At 33.6% G+C, this 23,071-nt stretch overlaps 1 protein-coding gene across 1 annotated transcript in view; it reads right to left on the reverse strand.

Annotated features, from left to right (window-relative positions):
- LOC127702350 (signal peptide, CUB and EGF-like domain-containing protein 2) overlaps positions 1 to 23,071 on the reverse strand; it is a 239,303-nt gene that overhangs the window by 78,677 nt on the left and 137,555 nt on the right. The window contains exons 9-11 of the mRNA XM_052206494.1: positions 20,570 to 20,812; positions 10,671 to 10,794; positions 7,136 to 7,245 (exon numbers count right to left, since the gene is read on the reverse strand). Of these exons, the coding sequence (XP_052062454.1) occupies positions 7,136 to 7,245; positions 10,671 to 10,794; positions 20,570 to 20,812 (477 nt within the window). The remainder of the gene's footprint in view (positions 1 to 7,135; positions 7,246 to 10,670; positions 10,795 to 20,569; positions 20,813 to 23,071) is intronic.

Raw genomic sequence — 23,071 nt, forward strand, 5'->3', positions numbered from 1 at the left:
ATTAACCGGATACGTCTAAACACTGCTGTGCACTCGGGACTCTTTATAGTTATCGTATTTGCTCACAAGACGAACGTATGTATACGTTGCACACTGTTTATATGAGGGGTAAATTTTGGTAGAATTTGAAAACGAACTTCGAGAGGTATTTCATATTTTTATAAAATAATGAGGGCACATGTCACTGATTACACAACTACTTAGCTGTGAATGATCCAATCAACAAAATTGATTGGATTATCCTTATTGCTTATGAATATCATGTTATTAGGGGCGCAGGACATTTTAGCGAACATTTTTAAACTACTAGGGGGCATTTTAGCGCAGACATTAGAGCCCATTTTAGCGCAGGATTAATCCGTTCACCTGTATTTTCGATAGCCCATTTTAGCGAAAACTTACCTGGTTGAATAATATTTACCCTACTAAAACCATGAACAGTTCCATGTAATTCATAGCGAACAAATAATGGTCCAGAGTCGTTCCATGCCCATTATAATGAGCAATTTTATAGTTGTCACCAGCTATTTACGTTTTTCTTGATACTATCATCAAATTGCAAACAATAACATATATAAACATACAAAGTATTAAAGACGAATGCACTAAAATCTAGACAATATAACGAGAAAGAACAGTTCCTACTGCAATTTTATGAACATTATTGTATAGGGGGCATATCCACAGCCCATCACGTACGTTCTCTAGGATAAAAATTACCGGCTAGAAGTGACTTTTAACATTTTATTTAACCTTTTAGACTTTTAGTGCTTATTTTATGGACATGATATTTTTCATAGTGTTCTTTCTTAATTCTATTAAAAAAAATGTATTGATTATAAAATGGGTTAAACATATTGCGCTAAAATGGGCATTGATAATTTTAATTTTCGCTAAAATGGGTTCAAAATCTTGCGCTAAAATGGGTTATACTTTGGCGCTAAAACGTCCGATTTTTTTCGCTAAAATGTCCTATCAATGCGCTAAAATGTCCCCCGCCGGTTATTAGAACAGTGTTGAATTATACATGTTATACGATATTTCTAAGTTGTTTAGGAATTGTTTCATGTTATTAAATTTACTTTATGCGTTGTGCATTCTTACGATTATGCAGAAAAAAAAAATAAAAACTCCCTTTCAATGCATTTAAATACAGTTTCTTTTATGATCTTGGCCTGTTATATATATCTTGCATGAAGACATACTTCTCGTATTACACTGCACGCACGGAGTGTGATACAACAACTGATTGGATTATCCTCAGTGCTTATGACTACCATGTTATTAGAACAGTGTTTTGAATACATTGTAGATTTAGAACTTTGAACACAAACATTTCTATTGAAACTGGTAGATGGAAAAATAATCAGAGAACATTTTATTTGCACTTTATGTAATTCCGGTGAAATTGGCGACGAGTTTCGTTATGTTTTAGAATGTTCGGCAATAGGCAAAAGTAGACAAACGCTGTTAAAACGGGGTTTTGATCTTCAAGGCCGCCACATTTTATAATGAATTCGATCTATATTTTTTAAACATTTTCAAATGAAAATAAATTGAATGGAAAATTTTCCGACTTTGTGAAGATTTCTCAATTGGCTTCAATTATTACAAACAAAACGAAAAGTTTATTTAACATTTTTGCAAAAACAATATATGTTTATTACTTTTCAGAGGAACCCTTTTAAATGGTTTACCAATAAAATTGAGAATGGAAATGAGGAATGTGTCAAAGAGACAACAACCCGACCATAGAACAGACAACAGCAGAAGGTCACCACCAGGTCTTCAATGCAGCGAGAAATTCCCGCACCCGGAGGCGTCCTTCAGCTGGCCCCTAAACAAATATATATACTAGTTCAGTGATAATGAAGTTTACTTGTATGTGTTTATTACCATCACTAATCACAGTGACACTCCTAATTATTAAAGATCAAACGACCTATTCAACACGATAATTGGTATTGAAAATGATCATCGGTCGTGCATGACATATTCCAAATAACGGCGCGTGCCGATAAGAACTTAAAATAAATATCTTCTCAAATATTGAATTATTTTATCAAAATATAAGATCAAAAATTAAATTACCTATCGAATGCATATCCTTAACGCTCACTACAACATCTATTACATGTCCTGGGTGCATTTTTGATGTCCTGAACTTGCACTCAGGAGGTCCTGAGCGGTTTTTAGACGTACCGCTAAATTAACTCAGCGTAGACAACTTATATTGCGAAAGTTAATTGTGCATGACTAATAACACATGTACCGCTTAGAAGCAGACGGTCCAAAATAGGATCGGGAAAAAACAGGCAAGTGAAATATCATAATTTCAAACATTTAAAGTGCCTTTGTTTGATTATCTCCGGTATAAATATCGATAATCTGACGGTATTAGAGTACAAATCCAGACTTTGCATGCTTACATCAGCTAAATCTGAACTTTGGTGGATAGTAATAGTGTAATAGTTGTCTCATTGTCAATCGAACCACATCTCCTTATTTTTATTCTGTCCAGAACCGGGAAATTTTAGCTGCAGTAGGCATTTATTTAAAAAAAAAACACCATAAAGCATTTACGTAAAGAGGCCGTTATAGCCTGAAAACTCATTTTCATTTTTTGGGGGATTGGGGCATTCATCTACCGGTGAAAAAAGGGGTAGGTTGGGGTGGTAATAGCTTACCGTAAGGTTTTAATCATGGTTCAACTTTATTCTAGTGACTGTTTTCCTTGCCAAAGATCAATCTTATTCCAAACGGACGTAACTTTTCAGCAAGGTTTACTGTCGAGCGGGTAAAGGTCAAGATAGGAAAATATTTCTATAATCAAGTCAACACTTTGAGTTCGAATAAAAGGGGATAAGGGTAAATATTGATGAGACAACAACCCAACGACACAGACAATCAAGACATTTAGAGTCAACATGCAGTATTTTATAACAGAGATTTCCCTATACAAAATATCAAGCTAAAAACCGCCCCATGTATAAATAAAGTAAGGAGCTAATTTAATATTACCTATCATTGAAGATATTCCAACAGGCACAGATATATTTTGTGTGGATGACAAGTTTAACCATCCCATTTTTTAATCTCAATCAGTGGAAATCAAAACAGGTACATGAAATAAAAATCAGTACAAGAAAAATACTTCACTATATATTAACGGTAGAGTAGATGATGAACGTGGATGATGGCTTTATGTCCAGCGGCAAATTAAATGCATGCATGTCCTGGGCGAGAACATGTAAATGTTATATGCATATGACCCCTGTTCTAGACCGATACGCTGAGATAGATTTTTAACGTGCTTGTTCACAAGGTAACAGTTCCGCAGTAAGACATGATAGCCACCCGGGCATAACAGTCTTTGTTTTTATTCATTAATGCCACTTGCTTAGCGGAGGAACAGCAAGTACAAATTTTGACGTCTTTGGATTGACCCGGCCGGGGTTCGAACCCACGACCTCCCGCACTAGAGGCAAAAACACTACCACGAGAAATCCGAAGCTGTCAGAAAAATAGAATATCATACCAAAAAACTAAAGTGCAATAAATAATCCAATCTCAAAGAACTCTCACTTTTACTTAAGCTAGCAAAAAGTATTGAAAACTTCACTTGAATATCGATGGTCGACTTCAGAGTAGATTTCATGCACAAACGATTTCTGTAAATAAGGTACTCTTGCAGCAATTGTTTGAGGGATCCGTGTGTGGCCAGCTGTTGCAAGGCAAAATTTCTGTTTTTATCCAATATACCCATATTTTTCAGTGGCATTCCAAGTTACATGTCCATCCTCACAGTCGACCTTTTATTTTTGCTATGAAGGGCCTACCTATTGTATTTATAATTAATGTGTTCTCGTTATGAACATACATGAAATATTTGCCACAGGACGTAAAACAAACAACAATTATCAAACAATTTCATAAATAATTCCTTGTAAACAGAATACGAAGGAAAGATATTGCACAATGCTATAAAGTTATATTTCCATATATATGTTTCGATAATTATGGAAACTTTAACGGCCTTTTTTCAGTTTTCTCTTTGAAAACCACTACATGGATAAACAGTAATATCTATTTCTTTTTTAGATTTTTCTTTCGTTCTTAGATCTACTGTTCACGGTCTATCATATAAGATTATTTCAATTAATTATGGCAATAAGACATGTAAGAATAGATTTTCAAGGGGTGATTTCTTAGTGTTTATTTTCATGTAATACATTGTATTTCAATTTAAGAACGATTGTCAATCTTGCCGAAATATCTCATCTTTACCAGTTTTGAGCGAGCCACTCAAACCTACATTACTAGATTCTAAATATATTTACATTTTGGCCTTTTCAATACGATTTTATTCATTGAAGTTAACAAGCACAGTTTTGAATTAAGACAAACAAACAAAACAATATTTATTAATCAATCGGACTGGACAGAGAACATTTATTACTTTTTGCATTTGCATGTCACGTAGTGCAGGCAAAGAACATAATCAAAACCAAAATGAACATTTATCTGAATATTCTCAAGGACCCTATGCATCTAGGTCTGTTTGATTAGACGTTGTGTTACAATCTGTTTAAATTTTTAATTGTTGGAGATTTACTAAACTGTTTTCGTATGGTCTGGTCCTTATAAGATTTTAAGGTCGTCAATAACATGCATGGAATATTTGCCACTAAACGTTCAGCAAATATCAATGAAAAAAAAAATCCATGCATGAAACGGAAATTACCGAAAATAGCCATTGGATATATTGCATTAACGACAACTTTATATGATAATGTCATTCATTTTGTTTAGTACGATTCGCCAATTAGAATGAAAAAATAATGATTTGATAAAAGTAAATCATTTCGGAATCGCTGTGATATATATGAGACTGCAATCCAACAGTACAAGCTAAACAGTTTTTATTGTTTTAATATCTTTCCAATTGATTTGTGATGCTCCTTACTCTGAACCACACAAATTATTTGCATTGACAATCATAACAGTATTGTAAACGTTTGTAAAATACCAAAAAAACTGACAAAACGTATCAAAATTTTAATCCTATGGGAGAAAAAAATAATCATATAGGACAAAGTTTATCCTAGGGAGAACAAAGTATCATACAGGACAAAATTTATCCTAAGGGAGAGAAAAAAAATCCGGTAGGAATAAATTATCCTATGGGAGAGAAAACATCCCACAGGACAAAATAAATCCCTAAGGAGAAAAAATAATCCTAAGGGACATTTGTTTCTGAGAAAAAGTCGATCATGATAATCCTATAGGTTAAAAAAAATCCCATCGGATTTAACACTTTTTTTGAAAATCCTACAGGATTTTAAATCCCGTAGGATATTAATTTTATCCCATTAAAAATATCCTACGGGATTATGACTTTATCCTATAGGATTTCATAAAATCCTGTAGGATTTTTAAAAATCCTATGGGAGAAAATAATATCCTACAGGATTTTGTCACTGTTTTCACTCCAGTTGCCGAACTAGGCGAGTCACACCAAAATTTTTTTTGTATTGTTTTATCTATCCCCAGAGGTACATTATTGCCAAATTTGATGAGTCTACCGTTAAAAAAAGTGTGGTTCCAATTTGCACTCATGAGAAGTGCAAATTAATCCAAGAACATGTTGGCCAATAATTTTATTTTTCATGTTAAAGATTCCCTGTACAATATTATATCTAAGGGTACCCTGTAAAAACACGAAATTTAGAAAATCGTGACCAAGGGAACTAACGACTAAAATCATGATTGTAAAATATAACGATGTTCCTATAATTTGCAAATAAATTTAGCCTTGTATTATTCCGTTAACTTAAACTCGTTAACTAACTTTTTTTTACACTGGGCATCCTACTAAATATCAGACAAATAGTCAAAAACAAGATAAGCGACCATCCTTAAGCCAGATTGTTTGGTCGAACAAAGTCGCTGTAACTTGATATATCTAATCTATTTCTTTTCGAAAAATTCAGCAAAATACAATGATGTTATTGTTACATTAATGCCTGCCTGACAGGCAAAAAGGAAGAAGAAATTGAACAGTCCCAGAAAATGATTTTAATTAATTTTTTAAAAGATCGCCGGTATGAGGAATACCAATCTAAACATAAAAGTAATTATTTGTTACAACGTTGTCCTACTGGTATTTTGCGCTTATGAATACAGCATTTGTCATGTTTACAAACAACGAAGCTGTATCAACATAAGGATCAATTCTGTTGCCGAGTAGTCTGTGTCACACTTTAAAACTGATGAACGAAATTCCAACAAATTTGAAAAGCATCTTCTACAGCACATGAAGTTGTGCACTTGCTATTCTAACTTTTGATCATAGGGATTTTTATGGGTCATCATACAAAACCAAATGCATGGACTGTTCCAGTTCTGCTTAAAAATATGAGATGGCAGACGAAACACATCTTCCTTTGAAGACTAACACATTTTGTTCAGAAAACACAGCACAGTCATATTCAATTTAATTCATTAGACTATTGCTAATTTATTCTTGCAAATCACATACCGGTAGTCGGGGAACTTGTATCCAACTTCCAAATATTTTTTCTCACTTTGACCAGAAGGTTTTAATTAATATAAGGTCAACGCCTCTGAAAGCTATTATAGTAATCCGATAGTATCCTGTTAGGAAAAACGCAAGTTTATAGTTCAATATAACGGTGAAAAGGTGCACATCCCCAACTCCATTTCCTTTAGGCGTGTGTTACGGCGTTGTTTTTTTTTTTTTATTTCTGTTTATTTGCATTCATCATGATGCATTGAAAAATACACATTATGGAATAAAATATTCATGTGCATGATTCCTATCGATGAGTTGAAATCTTTCAACAATGTATCTAGCTAACCCCTTATTAACCGTTTATTAACTGCATATGAATATTTTAGGATATCCAGTATTACCATAGTCCATAGTCCTTAGTTATACGTAGGGCTTTTATATGATAATCAATTTCAATTGATCCCTTTCAAAATTATTGACATTTAACTTCTTACTTTTCCCTGATAGAAAGTTTTCTAAATGGCAACAAATTGCAATATAGACTTCAGCTGCTGTGTTAGACGCTTTAGTAGCAAATTTTGACATAAGTTATTTACTTACAGTCTGAATAAGAGAGCTAAACCTAGGATAATAAGTATTAAACTAAGTAAAGCTCCAACTACTGCCACTCCTATCACCCAAGGCTCTGTGTCATTGCTCTTTACAATTCCCTACGATGTAAAACAAAATATCAAACTAAGAAATGCTCGCACGACTTGTCACCAAATTCTGTATATGTACCACACTCTAAAATTTAACATGGAAGTTAAAACCAAACACATGTAATGACCTCACTCCTCTACGTAGAAATTATGGTAGCATTCCCTAGTTTGAAATTAAGATTTTAAATATACAGAAGAAGACATTTTACGTTTACAGGCGAAGACAAAAGCTGTGATATACTTTCGAAACTTGGATGATAGGAATAGCAGATTCCTAAAGATTTCTACTGTTAATGTAAAATCTTAATTTCAAACTAGGGAATGCTACCAGAGTTTCTTCTTTAATCAACCAATGGCACACACATCTGCTCCTAAGAGTTTAAACCTAGTTCATATTGCTTTTTTTCAAATGAAAATGGAATCGCTTTTTTAATCAGCTTATTGCCTCCTCTGAACGTTTGAAGGTCCCTACTGTGTATTGGCTACCCGAACTTCACATCAAATATCGTTGCATTTTAGCACTAGCCAAGTGTACTTTTAACTAGTTCCCTGAGTGGTATTAAAGATAATTGTTATACAGTATATGACAAATATGGAATTAATTAGTTTTGCAATGTAAAAAACTCCGAATGTTTTGGATACATTACATGCTATAAATGTTTCTTTTGATTCGGTTGAAAGTGATGACTTTCCTACTCTTCCACAAAACCTTATCGAACAGAAGATTTCTTATTTAGCCAAATGTTTTTTTTTTTAAATTAATTGCAAATGTATTTGCTGTCACTCATATAAAGCTTTCTTTTGTAATGAAACGTATAATACTAAAAATCTGTTATTTATGGACAGCATCTTTGTAAGTTTCGGAAATTAAGCTTTTTGATAGCTTGTTGGTATATTACTATGGGCATTAATAACGCCCCGTCAATAGAAGACTTGTTACTGTATTGTAATGAATCAAAGTTAATGGTCAAACTCAGTTAAGATCTATCTAAATTCCATTCAACAGAAAAATCTAATCATACTTATGATAGTTTTGCTTTAAGTGATCACGAAGGCTTAATTATAACTGCGGAAACGAACTCCAAGAAGATTACTTTCAATAAATTTAATATTAACAGCAACAATTGTTTCTGTTTAATACTCGATACTAAATACTAATATATACCGCAATATAAACGGATATTAGTTCCCTATTCGTTATTTTTTTAATTTTTGGACGGTGAGGATTCCTTGGTCGCTTCTTACGATGTGTATTTTTCCCAACTCGTTCGCTCGGTTCGTGTCTGAAGCGAAATTTTAGATTTCAATAACTGATATATAATTAAGTCAGGGATTTCTTTACCACAAATTACTTAAACACTTTACTAAATTCTTTCATAAGATTCGGTTTGGATGTTTGGCTGTATCTGTGAAATCTTATAACAAATGGGATACCACATCCTAATTTTTACAATGACGCAGTTTAAAGAGCATGGAATTAAAATACAGTCAATATAAACAAATTGTTTCTTTGAAAGAAATATCTTAAAGGTTATTAATTTACCATTATAGTAGTATTTTGGAGTATTGGTACTAGCATTGATATTATTTTGCATAGTTAAATACATAACTGAACATTAAAATTGCTATCCATGTATCATTACTTATGACCCTACACCCTGTCCATACTTATTTTGGCATTGCACAAGGTAATGGTTTTTTTTTCTAAAAACTGCTAATGAAATAAAAAAAATCACTTTACAAATGTGTTGCAATTCGAAGCCCTTTTCTTGACCTAGCTTCATCACGAACGTTCAAAATCCAAATATTTGAAAGCCAAGGATGTATAACAACATGAATACCTTAAAATAGCTAAATTCACCCGTGGTCAACTTTGTCAGAGGGCCGGATTTACAACCTAAATTTATAAATAATTTCTAAATTTATCAACGGAAAATTTAAGAAAATTATGTTGTAAACCATGCCAGTACCGAAGTATATCAGCAGCATTATAGAACAAGTGCTAGAAGATTGAAATAACACTTTTGTTGTAATTTGGAGCGTCTGAGGGGCTTTTATGACGTCTTTATATTTAATAAGTTGGAGGTGAATTTTAGTCTGAGAAAACATTGTTTATCTATCAATTGTAATTGGGCTTTGCACATGGTTTGTTTATCAATTGTAATTGAGTTTTGAACTAGCTTTCAGCTACTGTAAGTATTCTTATTATCGGAGATTTTAGTCTTTTGTATTTTTTGTTATTGATTTTTTGTTCTTACTACCGACCTTTCAAACTGATTTTTAAATTGAAATAATATTAATTAAGATATTTTTGCCTGATGCAAAATAAATATCGTTTATAATGACAGTATAACCTAAGCCCTGACAAACTGATGTTTTAAAGTCACATGAAACGAGTTTCTTGAAATTTTTTAAGGAAATTAATGAACCCATGCATGTATATATACTTAACTAAGTCCTTTATGTAAGATGTTTTACATTGATTACGAATCCATAACTTAAACCAATATTTCGTTTAGTGAAAACTTTGCGTGCTTATTTACTTTCGGGGTTTATTGTCGATGTTCACAGATGGTGACCTTAATAACAATCAACATAATAGACATGCAATAAATCGATGTTTAGTAGGTTTTTTTTTTAAATTTTCGTTGCATTTCCATTTCTTAATCAAACTTTGGTATAACAGTTGTGAAATGATTTAGTGTATTAATTTATTTTCTCATTACTTTTTACATTTTGCTTATCAGGGTTTTTTCTCGCACTTCCGCTGTGTGGTTGCCAAAGTAATAACGAGAGGTCGCGTGGTTAAGGTCACTGCATACGGACAAGATATCGGCGAATTGGAGTACGGGAAGACAATAATTCAATGGCAGTAGCAATTTCCGAAGATTTTGACTAAGATAAAGCATTTTCTTTGAATAGAAAGTTCGTGTACACGTATTTTATAGTTAAAGTATATAAAACATATTCAACTTTTTTTTAATTTGAAGTATCATATGACTTAAAGAAAAACTAAATAAATATATTTTTGCAGTGATGAACTAAAGCAGTGGTTCATATTCCCTATGTCAGATATGCACATGTGCTGGTCATTGACTTTAAAACTTGTCATTAGGAACTACAAAGAAAATTTTATGAACTACACACTTCAGAAGTCTTATTTGAGTCCTCAATGCTCTTCAACTTCGTACTTGATCTTGCTTTTAACGGGTTTTTTTATTCGAGCGTCACTGATGAGTCTTTTGTAGACGAAACGTGTGTCTGGTTTGAAAAATAATAAGCCTGGTATCCATGATGATTTTTTTATAAGGAAATCACACACAAGTTGCATCATTCTGTAGTCACTACATCGCAAAATATTTGACACATGGGCACAATGAGTTATTTAGGTAACAAGAATTTCACAAGACGGTTCATGGTCGTTAAATAAATACCTGAGTTGAGGAAGAAGCTGTAGTAGTCGTTGTGACAAGCGTTACTGCTGAGACTGTAATATTTAGGCTTACACCTAACAGTGTATCAATTGTGTTCACCAAAGACTGTGTTATAGTAGCTTGTCTGGAAACAATATACATAAAAAGATATCATTTGACATTAGATAAGACGCATACATCTTTAATTTTTTCATACATTCCTGTCTTCATAATTTAATTTGAAGATAACAAAACTATAAAATTTCCCTATTTGACCCTAAAACAGTTAAATGATATTGCCGTAATTTTGAAGACACTAATCATTGCGCCGTAAAAAGGTTTCACAATTAAATTACAGGAAAGAGAATAATGAACGAATGAAAATTGTATGGATTACATTTGTTATGTATAGTTGTTATCAAATTTCATCGGCCCGCATATAAAACTGAACAATCAATGTTTGCAAAAATAGAAAAATTGCCTCAAATCCATAACGTATAATCGGAGACTGTTGATTGGGAAAGTTAAGCTACTAATTAACTTTCAAGTTTTGTTGCAGAAGTATACCGAATCGTGACCTTGATAAACAATCAACACAGCTACATGGAGCACGTGAGAAATAAGTGAGACGATGGGGCGATGTTTAGTTGGTTTTTTTTTTTTATATATTTTCCATATGTTCCCATTTGTTTATTAAACTTTGTCATAACAGTTGTTAATTTATCAGGTGTATTTTAAAGATTTCTTTCTGATTCGGTTAATACTAAACTTCTTCCGCGAGTGTTTACTTTTTATTTCTTAGGCGAATTTTCCCTTCGCACTTCTTCTTCTTCTTCCGAATACGGGAGTAGACTCCTAGGTAGGAGTGTAAAACTTGCGCTGTGATTGTCGGATTTCTTATGAAATGTGTCATGTACAAGGTTACTGCATACGGAACAGCTGTCGGCGAATTAGGGAACGGAAAGACAATAATTCAAGAGCAGTAAATTTTTGAAGATTTTGATAAAATAAAGGATCTTCTCTTAAAAGATTTTCTTTGTACACGTGTTCTATAGTAAAACTTAGCCATTGAAGTATCTAAAGCATATTCATCTTTTTTTATTTGAAGTATCATATGACTTTAATCAGAAGTAATTAAAATTGACTTCTTAGAAAAACACGCATGATGATACTCTTCGGCCTATAGCTATTGTGTCAATCATGACTGTTAAAAGTCCCATTTCTCTGTAATGACAAACCATTTTCAATATCAAAAGAGTACATTCACACATCCCATCCAATCCTAACAAAAAGTAAAATAACAAAAATACCGAACACCAAGGAAAATTCAAAACGGAAAGTCCCTTATCAAATGGCAAAATCAAAAGCTCTATACCGAACGTACGGAAAACAACTGTCATATTTCTGACTTGGTACAGGCATTTCCTTATGTAGAAAATGGTTGATTAAACAACAGTGTTAAGTTTTTAGTAATTTGATCCAAGCATACTATAGCTTCTGCATGACATTTTAAAAATGCCTTTTATTTATCTGACGCTCAGATGGTCAATGATGCTGAAAGTTACTATGTTCCCAAGATAAGAAAAACGGAGAAAAAATTCTCAAACAATTCCATAATAGCAGGTGAACAACTTCCGTATGATCTCTAGCTCTCTCAGTGTAATTGCTCGCTTATTAAAATAAAATGTGTTTGTATTTATATTTACTTAATTTTTACTTTATCGAGAAAGTGTATACTATATATAAGGTATGTACTATCAACGACAAAAACTTTTGTTGTTGACGCCATTGTCAAATACACCTTTTTTGTAGGCGTCTTTTTTTAGATTAATGTGTTTGTTTGTTTAAATTTTTTAGTCAGTTGTAATGTATGTCTGTGATGTATGTCTACAAAGTTTTGACAGCTGGATCCCAATTATAGTCACATTAACCTAGTATGTCTGTTTGTGTTGCTCACCCAATTTGTCTATATAACGGAACTATAAACAACTGGCATAGAAGTGGAGGGTTGAGCTAGCTATAAAACCACGTTTAACCCACCATTTCCTTCGGAAAATGGCAGTTGTTTTTCAATTGTTCCGTTGATTGATAACTTTCGATTTTGTCAGCTTTTATAGACTTCCTCTTTTTAAGTTTGCCTTAAAGTTCGGTATTTTTGGGGACTTATTTGATATTATGATTTTTGTCTCGCCTTGACGGTATGCTGTTTCCGGCGTCGGCGGCTTCGGCGGCGGCAACAATGTATTGGTTTGTGATTAGGTCAGTTTATGAGAAACCACTAGTGGTATGTCAATGATATTTGGTATGCAGTTGTATTAGCACTGGCACATCTCATTTCCATGGAGATTATTTGACCCTGCCCCCTAGTCATGGTCTATTGACTTTGAAACTTTTGCTTAGTTTACATGTATTAGTTTGTGATTAGGTCAGTTTATGGGGAAACACTAGTGGTAGGTCAATGATATTTGGAATGCAGTTGTATAAGCATTGGCACATCTCATTTCCATGGAGATTATTTGACTCCGCCCCCTTAGTCATGGTCTATTGACTTTGAAACTTTTGCTTAGTTTACATGTATTAGTTTGTGATTAGGTCAGTTTATGGGGAAACACTAGTGGTAGGTCAATGATATTTGGAATGCAGTTGTATAAGCATTGGCACATCTCATTTCCATGGAGATTATTTGACTCCGCCCCCTCAGTCATGGTCTATTGACTTTGAAACTTTTGCTTAGTTTACACGTATAAGCATTGGCCCATCACATTTCCATGGAGATTGAGACATATCTCTGTGTCATCAGTTTTTTAGTTATACCTCCTAATTGTTCGCTACAATAATTGTTCACTAGCTTGAGTTAAGCCTCGTGACCGAATATATCTGATGATTCACTACGCGTATATTTTTGATTTGATGTGTTGTAAATTCGATCGCTATAAATATTTTCGACATTGGACATCTTAAGTTAGTTATCCTTTAATCATTATTTCTTATGTTAAGATTCACGAAATTGGTAATCCTGCGTAAAACAATGTGTGTGATTAAATTGATGTCTAATCGACGCGCATGTTTACCAGGCGTTGTCTCCATTCACACCTGTTATATATGGCATACCACATAAAGTTTTCGTAAATGTTGCTACATTTTGTATACATGTATGACTACTTTTTTTTACATTGCAGGAAATAGATTTCGAGAGTTATTAAAAAATTCTAATACCAGGCTGGAGTTGTTAGTACATTTACATTTAGGCATTAAGATCCGAAATCGCTCGTAATTTTGAGATATTTGTATCATTATTTATGTTATTTATCAAATCTTGATTGTTTAACCCTTTGGTCGCGACGTATTTAGAATGAACGTCGTGTCCTACGCGGAATTCATCTTTTACGTTGTGCAAAGGATTTTATTTAACCTCTTCAAACTGTCTTTTGGTGGGGTTAGTGTTGCTCAGTTTTCTATTTTGTGTTTTGTGTACAGTTGTCAGTTTATTTTCGACTTATGAGTTTGAATGTCCCTTTGGTATCTTTCGCCTCTCTTTTTCGGAGGTGTCAATTCTATCATTTTCACGTTATACTTTTATTCCCTCGAATTTCAAGCATCCTAGAATATATGTTATAATCAATTTTTAAGTAGAAAAGTTATTATTCTTTAATTTGGTTGGAAAACTTAGTTTTGCCCTTCTCCATAATAGGACGTACAAGTCCCTAGCACGGTCTGTCGACAAGGGACATGGTCACATGGTTTATAAAAATCAGAGAAGCAAATCATTTTTCAAATGAATTGTCAAGACTGTTTTCAATTTTTGATTGAAAAGGAAAAGGAATGATCTGGGGCCAAACAAGTCCTTAATCCTTATTTGCAACATTGCAAAACTTATGCTTCTCAAAAGAACAGCACTTACCCGTGGTCTAAATTTTCCCCGCGTGCATTTCTCTTTTAAAATCAGTAAAAGTTAGGTAATATTTAAGAAATATACCATGCTCTTATAATATACTAGATAATGGAGTGTGTGTCCGAGTGAGAACTTCTCCAAGTTAATTACTTCAGGAATATTTATCTAAAACTCATATTTCACTATTAAGCCCCATTCTTCTATTAAATCGGACGTCAGGCGCTACTCTGATATACCCTGTCTTTTGTTTTTGTTCCCTAGTTTTGTAGGTTACGTATTTTGTCGGGTACTTGATGACGGATGGCGCTTGACGTCTTGAGCCGAACAGTTTTATCATTTCATCTTTTTACTTGATTCAATTTCTGTGTGCTGGTTCATATTCTGGACGCCAGTCTTTGCTCCTTTCTATTGGAAATACGGACAACAAAAATGAAACTCAGAAATGGAAAAATACTCAATACCAAACTCGTTCAAAGGGTATCTACACGTCTCAATCTTCAAAATCGCTTATATAAAAATACCACAATCGCTAACATTTTCAATAATACAAATCGTGGTTACATGTACCCTTCTATCGATAAGTGTCATGCCAAGAAATAACTTACATATCCCCGTCTTTCCAATGACAATACGGTTAGGTCCACGGTTAATGGTCGCACATTTTCCTTAAATTTTGAAACTGATATTAATTGAAAAACTAACAGAATTATCTATGTCGTAACTACAACCCCCGTTCCCTTTTCACGAATGTGACCTACCGAATTAGATTATTTACTGGCTTTGTAATAACATGAGCAACACGACGGGTGCCACATGTGGAGCAGGATCTGCTTACCCTTCCGGAGCACCTGATATCACCACCAGTTTTTGGTGGGGTTCGTGTTGCTTAGTCTTTAGTTTTCTATGTTGTGTCATCTGTACTATTATTTGTCTGTTTGTCTTTTTATTTTTTTCCATGGCGTTGTCAGTTTGTTTTCGATCTATGAGTTTGACTGTCCCTCTGGTATCTTTCGTCCCTCTTCTATTTACTTACATGAAACAAACCGGGATGCGGTATTCAGTACGTAGGTGAAACCGGACGCTATTTATCTAAACGCACGCAAGAACATCTTTATCGTTTAAAAAGACCCCATCAATTTAAAAGTATCATTTATCAACACCTTAAGAAGCACACCCATTCTTTTAAGTATTTAACAGTTCAACCTTTAGAAGTAGTAAATAAGCAACCTGGGGAATCTCATTCAAAATTTGTACGTTCACGGAAAATAATTGAATTAAATTGGATTAAAAAATTACAGACAGTCTATCCTCTCGGTCTTAATGATAATATCATGGGAATTGGTAATGTATCAAGAACCGATTCTGTTAACATTTTGGATATAGTTTATAAAACTGTTCGTAAAAATCGTTCTCATGGACGTAGAATAAATCACAATCAGAGGAAATTTCGTTCTAACAATACAAATATTTCGGACCTAATTACTATTTCAAAAAACAACAGCAGACATTATCTGTTAACCAAACTTTGTACTTTACCTGTTAATAAATTACATCAAATTTCGGAGGATTGCAACACAATTCCATATTGCAGTCCCAAGTATGAAATTGTCCAAATTATAATTGCATATTGTTATTCTAAACTGTTTCCCCAAAATTGATCGCCCTGAAGACCACAAAACACATTTCATTAAAATCAAATATGCCAATAAAGGTTTTGATTTTGTAAATATTGCCGGTATTTTAATGATCATTTCGTAAAAGAACAAATTCCTGGTTATTTTGATAATACTGAGCTCCCTCTAATTTGTTATGTTTACAAAAAATCTACACGGAAATATGTGTTTAATTATAGCGAGGTGGTAAAGATGTTAATATCGGTGACTATACACCTACGTCATGAAATTGCAGTAATTCCAAATACATTTATGGTCCCAGTTCCCATGTTATAACAGGAGACCTTAACATCGTCCAGGACCAAGAGTTGAAATCTTACAAGTTTCTTTAGTAAAAGACCTAAATATCGTCCCCCGTCAATTATTAATTGGAATGAGTGCCGTAACATCATCCACGACTCACTCCGTACTTACTGCACGAAATGGATAAAACGAGAAAAAGCTGACAAAAAATCCTTAGATTCTTTTTTTAATTCAGTAATGAACATAGTTGATATTCGTATTAAACATTTTAAAGAACATTAAAATTTTTACTCCTAACAACAACCATAATAGCCCTTTTTCTTGTATCAAACATACTGTAAGCTAAAAGAACTCGCCAAGGAATTTATTTTTGTCCCGGCTGATAAGGCTGCCAATAATATCATTATTGTTTGACGTAAATTTTACATTGAGGTCTGCAAAAGGAAATCACGAATTCACCAACATTAAAACTGACTCCATTTTCGGGAAATGACATCTGTAACAAACATAAACTTGTAGCTACCTCTTTACAAGCAGAACCAACTACAATGAAAGTTCCAACTATGTACTAGCTTCCGAAGCTGCATAAAACACCTTACAAATATAGATTTATTTCGTCTTCAAGCCATTGTTTCACTACTAAACTGTATATTCTACTAACTGGTATACTTGGTACAATCAAAAACCTGGTAATAAATTGTTCAAATAAGGCCTTTAAAAATAGTGGAATTAATTACTTTTGGAGTGTCAAAAATTCGTTGGGAGTACTTGATAAATTGCATGCTTATATTGGTGATTTCGAATCTGTTCAAAGTTTTGATTTTTCTACCCTATAAACCACTTTGCCTCATAATCTCATAAAGAAAAAATTCACACGTCTAATTAAATGGTAATTTAAAAAGTCAGAATGCGAATATATATGTTCAAACTCTTTTAGGTCATTTTTTAGTAACAACAAGCAAAAGACCTATGTCAATGGGACCTGCTTTGATACGATAACTGCACTTGATTTTTTACTAGAAAACATTTTTGTTCGCTATAGAGATTCCGTATATCGTCAAGTTATCGGAATTCCAATGGGGACTAACTGTGCACCACTTGTTGCGGACCTGTTTCTGTATTGTTATGAGTTACAATTTATGACTAAAATAAGCAAAGACCTATCGAAACAACATCTGATACAAAAATTTAATAACACTTTTAGATATTTGGATGATATTTTGGCTCTCAATAATGACGACTTCAGTATGTACACTAAAGAGATTTATCCTGCTGAAATGACTTTAAATAAAGCTAATACTAACAATAAACACTGCCCTTTCCTGGATCTTGATATCTATATCTTTAACGGGAAGCTTAATACCAAAATTTACGATAAAAGAGATGATTGTTCATTTCCTATTGTTAACTATCCATTTTTAGATGGTGACGTTCTCTTGTCACCTTCTTCTGGTGTTTATATATCTCAACTTGTTCGATTCGCTCGTGTATGTAACAACGTATTTGATTTTAACGAAAAAAATCTCTGTATTACTGAAAAATTATTACACCAGGGTTTTCGATATCACAAACTAGTCAAAACATTTACTACATTTTATCATCGGTACAAGGACATCATTCGTAAATATAAATCAACATGCAGACATCTTATACGTTCAGGTATTTCACATCCAATCTTTTATGGTTATATTCTATACAAAGCACAAAAATGTCGTCATTCACCTCAAAAGCTAACCAAACCTTTAAACAGACTTATTCAGAAGGGATATAGTTACGATACTGTTGTCAGGTCATTAAAGATGGCATATTTTGGAATTAATATTGATTCACTTATAGGGTCTTTGCATCGGAAATAAACACATTTATTCTAAAACCAGTTGTTGGCATGATACGGGTTATGTTCTTCTCATATATGTTATGATAGTATGATAACGGGAGGGATTGTGCTTGATTTTCATATGAGGAAGACATAATCTTTCAATCAGTTTAATTGAGGTCTGGAGCTGGCATGTCAGTAACTGCTAATAGTCCTTTGTTAATTTATGTATCATTGTCATTTTGCTGTTACCTTCTGTATCTTCTGTTACCTATTCTGACATCGGACTCGGACTTCTTTTAAACTGAGTTTTACTGTGCGTATTGCTGTTTGTTTGTTTATTCTACATTTGCTAGAGGTATACGGGGAGGGTTGAGATCTCACAAAACATGTTTAATCCCGCCGCATTTTTGCGCCTGTCCGAAGTCAGGAGCCTCTGGCCTTTGTTAGTCTTGTGTGGTTTATTTTAACTATAGTTCATCTATATGTTTCGGAGTTTAGTGTGACGTCCATTTTCACTGAACTAGTACACATTTTTGTTTAGGGGCCAGCTGAAGCCCGCCTCCGGGTGCGGGATTTTCTCGCTGTGTTGAAGACCCATTGGTGGCCTTTGGGTTGTTTTCTGCTCTTTGGTCGGGTTGTTGTCTATTTGACACATTCCCCATTTCCATTCTCAATTTCATGTTTATATAGATTATTGCGCTAAGATTGTCTGGAGGGATGTTTTCAATACAACATTATTTAAAAATACAAATCAAATATATTTCAATCTATTCCTGATTTTCAGAATCAAATTTGAATCTATTTACTTTCATTAAACATTGCAGTTTCGGTTTATATATACCATTGACATGGGTTTACCATCATAAAATGACAGTTAATTTAGTAAAATAACTTAATTACGCAGTATCTTTATTATTTCAATTTTGGAAAGTACATGGTAAGAAATAGAATATATATAGCTCAATCGTCGCCAATTGTCACACCAAAAAGATATTTACACAGCAATTGTAGTTTGTGTTTATTCATTCATCGACAAACTGCTATTTTTGGCGACGCTTCTTCTTTATGTGAATATAACCAATTTTACAAAAATCTGAAAACTCGTGTTTATAACGCCACTTCGAAGACTTTAAAAATATTTCGTCATCATTCACCTTTTCCTAGAGCCTTTCTACAGCTGCTTAAAACTTGAGATTAATTTTGTAATTGTCTCAAAAATGTTTATATTCGATGAATTTACAGGGTCTAATTAACCTGAAATGTCTCTTCTCCCTTCAAAACAAGCACGCAATCAAAAAACGATATTTACTATATGCTTAGGATGTATGAAATTCATAAAGTGTTGTTTTCATTTTTTACAGCACTGGGTCGATACCGCTGCTTGTGGACTATCAGTCCCCGAGGGTATCATCAGCTCAGTACAAACCATTCTTAAATTATCCGTTTATGAATTTAGAAATTGTTACTAAAGTTTCAACTCCCTCTAGCAAAGTTGACCTTAGATGGATTTGGCTATAATTTTATAGGTCCTTCATGATAATATAGCTATTCATTTTTTGTTTCGGTTATTAGACCTCCTTGTCTTTCAAATATTCGGCTCCAAGCGTTCTTGATGAAGGTAAATCCAGAAAGCCCTTCGGACGCATGAAATTGTTGATTTCATTTTTTTCAGGCAATTAATTAGAAACCAATTCGTCAATCTAACATGCCCAAGTTTAACTAGTTTAACCCTACCACATATTCGTGAGCATCTTCTTAGTCATGAACCTCATTAATGGATGTCTGCTGCTACATATTAATGACTTTGTCTTTTAAGGTTTTAATTATTTATGTCTGCTCTTTGATAGTTAAATTTATTCGCACAAGATTAGGAGCGAGTAAGTCCTTGACAAATTGTATAATAAATTTTCTACTGTTGAAGGCCGAAGTTTGACCGCTGGATGATTTCTGTTTTGTGTCGATGTGATGTTGTCTTATTAACGAACACCACATATTTCCTTTTATTTATTCTCAATCAATTTTAACTGTGTAACAACTTTTCTAGTAAAGCGATTTTGAAAATTGAATATTTCAATACAAAATTCTAACTTCTTTTTTGTTAAAAAACACAAGATTCCATTATTACGAAATTATGTGAGCATCAAATGTATTTACTAGGAACAGGGACATATAATTACATCAGGACCTTGTTATTTGCGTATTCAAATATTTCCAACGTTACATTGTATCATGTAATAGTGCATCAATATCAATTTTATTTCCTACAATGTAAAGGCATCGATAATATACTTACAAGTCTGGGTTTGCGATGATTTGTTTAAATATATCTTGAGGTAGTGCTAGCTCTAGCTCACTAAGTATAACAGATCGTCTTCTTCGTCCAACAGAAGCTAACGCTGCTGTACACAAGGCATTGTTAGATTCGTATTTAATAACTATCATCACTGCAAGAAGATTATTGATCTCCAGTGGAGTTCCACTACCGAATACTATGTTATTGCTGGTAGTAAATGTCAAAGGATTACTTGGATTAGACCTAAATGGAAGGAAAATGAAATAAAAATGAACAAACGAATCAATATCATGGTGGTATGAATATATTATGTGACACTGCAGTCCCATTGGCATTAAAGTGATCCCGTAAGATCGTAATTTAAGGGCAATAACTCATAAAAGAAGTCAACTTATACATTCGGAAGTGTTGACACATTTGAATATCTTGTCCTATTGATAAAAGTTTCTCTTTATCTATTATAGTTTTCAAAATAAAAAGCCAAAATTACAACAAAAAAATGTAAACATCGTAATTTAAGGACAATAACTCTTATAAAGAGTCGTCTGACAGTGTAAAAGGACAGGAATTAGATCTCAACATTCTGAACTTTATCCCCAGTTAGATGGTCTCTATCTGTGGCGGTTTATTACATAATAGACAAAACTTGCAGTTACCGCTATGCTCTTTTTTCGCCATGTTGGCCTAGTTACGGTATTTGGTAATCAGAATCATCGGACATATTTTAAAACTACAACACTAACCAGTTTACCTATTCTTAAAGGTACGGAGTGCTTCGCAGTAACATAAATGACATCAACATGAAGCAATAAGTGTTGATTGGGTATTGAATACCCACAATGTCCGGGAATATTCCCGATTTCATTAGCTTGTTCACACTATGAAACCTGCTCCGGGTCGGACATGAGATAGTTAACGCGTATTAATAACTCCGGTTTGCGCATGTTTAAAATCAACCCGCTCTGAGATTTTCCCTCTCAACAAAAAATAGACACGTCTGCGCCAGAATTATTACTCGCTTCTGTCCAATGTAGTTGTTTATATTTTTTCATCACAATTTCATTATTTCAAAGTCAAAAATTCTTTTACGAAATCCTGAACGGTTTGGAAGAAACCCGCACCATCTAAAACCTTCCTTTCCGTATTTGAGAATACTTGTATTTTCTATGTGGAGGAGTAAAACTCCTGCTGTATCTAGCTGTCTTCCAATAAAGCTACATTCTTATCTCCTCCTTGTTCACGTAAGACTGCATTGTGTGGCTTACAACTGATTATTGCGTTCCGCCTACGATCTGGCTTTTATTATTTAAAATGACGTAGCAAATGTCATATGTCACCATAGCAACAACCTCACTTTAACATCACCTTTCGTTCACATACAGAATGAGACAATCTCCGGCACAAGATCATATCCGTTCCATTCCATACTACGTACACTACACTCAATACCAAGTGAAGTATTGCGAAGCACGTATGGAACGGATATGAACTCTGTGCCGTAGATTGAGAATAAGAGGCATCAATGCGGATTTGTGGAGTAATAATTTTATGATAGCTTGAATATCGAATGGAACTATCTAATAAGTAATGATGATTGTGGCCAAGTTTGGTTCCAATTCTACCAGAAGTTTCAGTGGAGAAGAGTTTTGTAAAAGTTAAAATTGATTGGTGGCTGCTTTACGCCGCCTCAGCACAAAAAGGCTTGTCGCGGCGACCAAGTTATGATAATATCTCACTAGACCCTTTGGTAAGTAGTAAAATTTGATACGCATATTTCAGATACACTTTATTAATTTGAAAACCAGGAAGTATATACCAACTCGCACTCTGTAGCTACTGTTTAAAAAAGAAGCTGACGTTATCAAAGGGTCTTCCAATACTCATGAGTCAAGAAAAAATAGACAAAGCAACGGCAAAAAACAAAAAATATCAAGACAAGCAAGTCAACAAAAAACTACAAGAAAAACCAAGACTGAACCCTACCAAATGAACAGTTGACACAGATATCTGTCTCGCCTATTGGCATAAAATTTAGAAAAAGACAATCTGATGGACAGCAACATTGCTTATTAATTTAAAACACTGGACCATGATCTAATGGGCAGGGCCTGAAAATGGTCGACAAACTGAGATGTACAGACAGTAATGTAACTTTATAGAAAATATCGTTGTTTATTGTAAGTAGTTCCTATCAATATAACTGATGAAGCAGAAAAACTTAACATTGAAAATTGCTAATTAATTCAAAGTAACTGGACCATGTCCTAGGGGGCACGGCCTCAAAATAGTGGTCAAACTGATATGTACTGATAGTAATGCAACTTTATACAAAATATCATTGATCTATCACAAGAAGTTCTTGTCAAACTGACTTAAACAGAAAAAATTAACATTTAAAATTGCTAATTAATTCAATGTCACTAGACCGTGTCCTAGGAGGCAGGGCCTCAAAATAGTGGTCAAACTGATATGCACTGGTACATTTTGTAGTAATGCAACTTC

Source organism: Mytilus californianus, unplaced genomic scaffold, assembly GCF_021869535.1.
Source record: "Mytilus californianus isolate M0D057914Y unplaced genomic scaffold, xbMytCali1.0.p SCAF_1, whole genome shotgun sequence".
Taxonomy (NCBI): Eukaryota; Metazoa; Mollusca; class Bivalvia; order Mytilida; family Mytilidae; genus Mytilus; species Mytilus californianus.